Raw genomic sequence first — 3,993 nt, forward strand, 5'->3', positions numbered from 1 at the left:
TATCAGTGTGTTTATGTCTCGTTCGTTAAAACTCAGTTCGTCGCGTGAGTTTAAATCCTCTCATATATCAACATGTCGATCGAAGAACATATCGAACGTCAAAACGACCACATTTGGTGCATCTCTCGTGCCGTCGACAACCTGCGCAACCTCGGTGAGGCAAAAATCACTTACGGGCAGATAAAGTCGCGGCTTAATGCTTCAATTTCAAGTTGGAATAAGTTCCAAGATAATCACGAAAAGATCATCGAGATGAAGATCGCAGCAAAAGGTGATCAACTCGACGCGTTCAAAAAGCTTTCGTACTTCACGAAAGATCATTACGGACTGTGTGAATAGCACTTCTTGAGTGGCGAAGGAGCGATGCTTGATCTTCTCGAATCGCTAAAGCCTGCGCCTGCAGCAACCGCGCAAGCCGCTGCAGCTCCTCAAGACGCACCAGCAGGAGGATCATCAAAACGGTTACCGCGTATCGAACTGCCCACTTTCGCGGGCAGCTACTCAGAATGGAAGCCGTTCCACGACCTCTTCTCGTCAATGGTTCGCGAAAATTCGCAACTTTCGGAAGTGGAAAAGCTGCACTACCTCAAAACCAGTGTGACCGATGAACCGTTACAACTCATCAAAAACATCTCTCTCACCGCAGAAAACTTCCCTCAAGCTTGGGAAACCCTCGTCTCACGATACGAAAACAAGCGGCTTCTGACTGATTCTCATCTCGCGACACTTTTTGCGATTCCTTGTGTCACAAAAAAATCATCATCGGAACTAAAGAGCTTGCACAGCAACACTTGCGAAGCTCTTGGTGCGCTCGAACTTCTCGATAGTCCCGAGAAATTAGGGGATCACATCATCGTGCACATGACGATTCGCAAGCTCGACCCAGCATCTCTCGAAGAGTGGGAGAAAAGTGTTAGCGAGAAACTCGAGCCCCCCACGTTTGCGGAGCTCAAGGCGTTTCTCATCGGTCGCATCCACACCCTCGAAGCCGTAGAGCAAGCTCATGCTCATAATCAAATCGCGACGTCGAAACCGCACTCATCAAATCTTTAGACGACAAGGTCACATACAGCGCAATCAAAGGAACAGTCGTGTGCTTGTTGCAAAGGCAACCACTACATCGCGTTCTGTTCGACCTTTCGCGACAAATCTCTGGATCAAAGAAGGGAAGTGGTTTCTGCGAAAAAGCTTTGCTTCAATTGTCTCGATCCACATCAGCAGAAGGATTGTCGATCCAATAAAACGTGTCGCAGTCGACATCATTCCTTGCTGCATCGAAACTCTTCCTCAATCTCGACAGCTGCCAACAGCGGCGCATCTCAAGGACAGGCCGCAGTAGCGCAACCTGCAGTGCAGAACGCACCGATCTCGAACAGCAAGTGTCAGGTGAGCAACCACTCAGCTCAGCCTACCATGATCAAGCGCTCTCCAGTTCTTCTCGCCACAGTGCAATTGATCGCCTCGAATCCGGAGACTGGAGAAAGAATCATCGCTCGCGCTCTACTCGATCAAGGATCCGAAAGTTCATTCGTCACGGAGTCGCTAGCGCAACAATTGCGACTACGTTGGCATCAAGCAACGATACCGATCATTGGCGTCGGAGCTCATCAATCGGCAGTGACTCGCGGCATCGTGAAATTGCAACTCCAATCTCGTGCTCACACCTCGTTCTCGTGTCAGGTGGAGGCACTCGTGCTTCCACGACTCACATCGTATCTACCCTCATTTCGACTTCTCGTCGAAGACTGGCCTCATCTACGAGGACTCAACCTCGCGGATCCAAGCTTTGCACATCCCAGTCAAATCGACGTAATTCTCGGAGCTGACATCTACAGCAACATCATTGGTCAAGGAGTTCGAAGAGGAGCACCAGGAACACCAATCGCGCAAGAAACTCAGTTCGGTTGGGTCATCTCCGGCTGCGTTTCAGCGGAAGCAGCAAGCCCCTCGTATGGCGCAGTCCAAGACTTCCAATGCTCCCTCGATCACGAACTGCTCGATCTCGTGCAGAAGTTTTGGAAGCAGGAAGAAGTGTCGACACCTTTGGGGATAACTTCCGAAGAAGAGCGTTGTGAGCAACACTTTCGCTAAACGGTTTCTCGAACTGCGTCCGGTCGTTATGTAGTTCGGCTGCCGCTCAAGGACAATTCGGTAGAGCTCGGCAACTCGCGGAATCCCGCGCATCAAATGCTCCTTGGTTTGGAGAAACGGTTCGGTAGCGACGCGAAACTCAAGGAGGCTTACTCGAGCTTCCTCTGTGAATATCGTGAACTCGGGCACATGCGTCGCGCTATCAATGCACCTGAAGACAATTCCCGCGTGTTTTATCTTCCCCGTCACGGTGTAGTTCACGACAGCAGTTCGACAGCAAAGTTGCGTGTCGTGTTCAACGGGTCTCAAAGAACCAACCTCGGACTCTCTCTCAATGACAATCTTCTCGTCGGTCCAAAAATGCAAACCGACCTCGCGGACGTTCTCTTACGCTGGCGACAATAGCCAGTCGCGTTCTCATCAGACATCGTCAAGATGTACCGACAAATTTTGGTCCACAATGATGACCAAGATTTTCAGCAAATCCTCTGGAGGGAAGAACCAAAGCTACCGATTGAAGAATATCAACTGACTACGGTAACGTATGGTCTTGCAAGCGCTCCGTATCTCGCGATCCGTGTTCTTCATCAACTCGTTCAGGACGAAGGTAAGCAGTATCCCTTTGCGAGCCACGTCATTCTCGAGAACGCGTACGTCGACGACATCCTCTCAGGAGCAGAGGACGTTGATCAAGGTCGCGAGAAAATCAACGAACTCAATCAATTGCTCAAGGCGGGCGGCTTTGAACTTTAAAAGTGGACTTCAAGCCACCCAGAAACTCTCGTTGACATTTCTCGAAACCATCAAGAGATCGCGATGCATCTAAATCTCGATCAAAGTCCATTCTTTCGGGCTCTCGGTCTTGCGTGGAGACCAGACATCGACGCGTTCGCGTTCTCCCCGCAAATTCATCAAACTCAGGACAATTTCACGAAACGAAAAGTTCTCTCACAAGCCGCGCAGCTCTTTGATCCTCTCGGATGGCTCTCGCCGATCACGATCAGAGCCAAAATCTTTGTGCAGGAATTGTGGGCACTCGGTTTCGACTGGGACGAGCCGCTCTCAGGTTCATTGTCCTCGCGATGGATCGAGTTTCTACAAGATCTTCAAGGCATCTCAGCTATCACCATCCCACGATGGATCGGGTCAAGTTCAGCATCTCTCGGGATAGAGATCCACGGTTTCGCGGATGCCTCTCAAAGTGCATTAGGCGCAGTGATCTACGCGCGAACGTATATCAACACTCACGAAGTGCGCGTTTCGCTAGTGTGCGCGAAAACTAAAGTAGCGCCCCTAAAGAAGGTGACAATTCCTCGTCTCGAACTCTGTGCTGCGAATCTTCTCGTCCGGTTGATGCGTCATATGGAAAAGACTCCTGATTTTGAAAACACCCCGGTTTATCTGTGGACGGATTTCACAGTCGCGCTCGCGTGGATCAAAAGCCACCCATTGCGGTGTAAGGAATTCGTTCGTAATCGCGTAACGGAAATCCAAGAGTTCGCACGCGCTCGTTGGTATCACATTTCGGGTCCTGAAAACCCCGCTGATCTTGCGTCTTGTGGTGCATCTCCGGAGCAACTCCAAAAATCAGAACTTTGGACCTTCGGACCATCCTGACTCTCGAAGCCTTCTGTCAATTGGCCATCCGTATCTCCGCGACCTGAAGAAAACATTCATCTCGAGGAAAGAATAGGGCTGTCGACGCACATCGCAACAGCTAAGCTGCTACAAATCTGGGATCTTGTCGATCGCTACTCAAAACTATCGACTCTTATCAAAGTCACATCATTGTGTAAACGCGCAGCAAATCGGTTCCTGGCAAAGATGACATCGAATCACGTAAACACGTCTATCACTGTCGGACCGATCTCTACTCTCGAATTGAGCGACGCCCAACTGTTT

General features: G+C 50.2%; 2 protein-coding genes across 2 annotated transcripts; both read left to right on the forward strand.

The window, feature by feature from the left end:
* Window positions 1-1,413: 1,413 nt before the first annotated feature.
* LOC124292981 lies at window positions 1,414-2,496 on the forward strand. Its single transcript, XM_046731874.1, has 2 exons — window positions 1,414-2,071; window positions 2,126-2,496. The coding sequence occupies exons 1-2, from the start codon at window positions 1,414-1,416 to the stop codon at window positions 2,494-2,496; spliced, it is 1,029 nt and encodes a 342-aa protein (XP_046587830.1).
* Window positions 2,497-2,907: 411 nt separating this feature from the next.
* On the forward strand, window positions 2,908-3,708 carry LOC124292982. The gene has a single exon (XM_046731875.1). It carries the CDS (start codon window positions 2,908-2,910, stop codon window positions 3,706-3,708), a length of 801 nt encoding a protein of 266 aa, XP_046587831.1.
* The last annotated feature ends 285 nt before the right edge of the window (window positions 3,709-3,993 follow it).

The sequence above is a fragment of the Neodiprion lecontei genome, chromosome 2 (assembly GCF_021901455.1).
Source record: "Neodiprion lecontei isolate iyNeoLeco1 chromosome 2, iyNeoLeco1.1, whole genome shotgun sequence".
Taxonomy (NCBI): domain Eukaryota; kingdom Metazoa; phylum Arthropoda; class Insecta; order Hymenoptera; family Diprionidae; genus Neodiprion; species Neodiprion lecontei.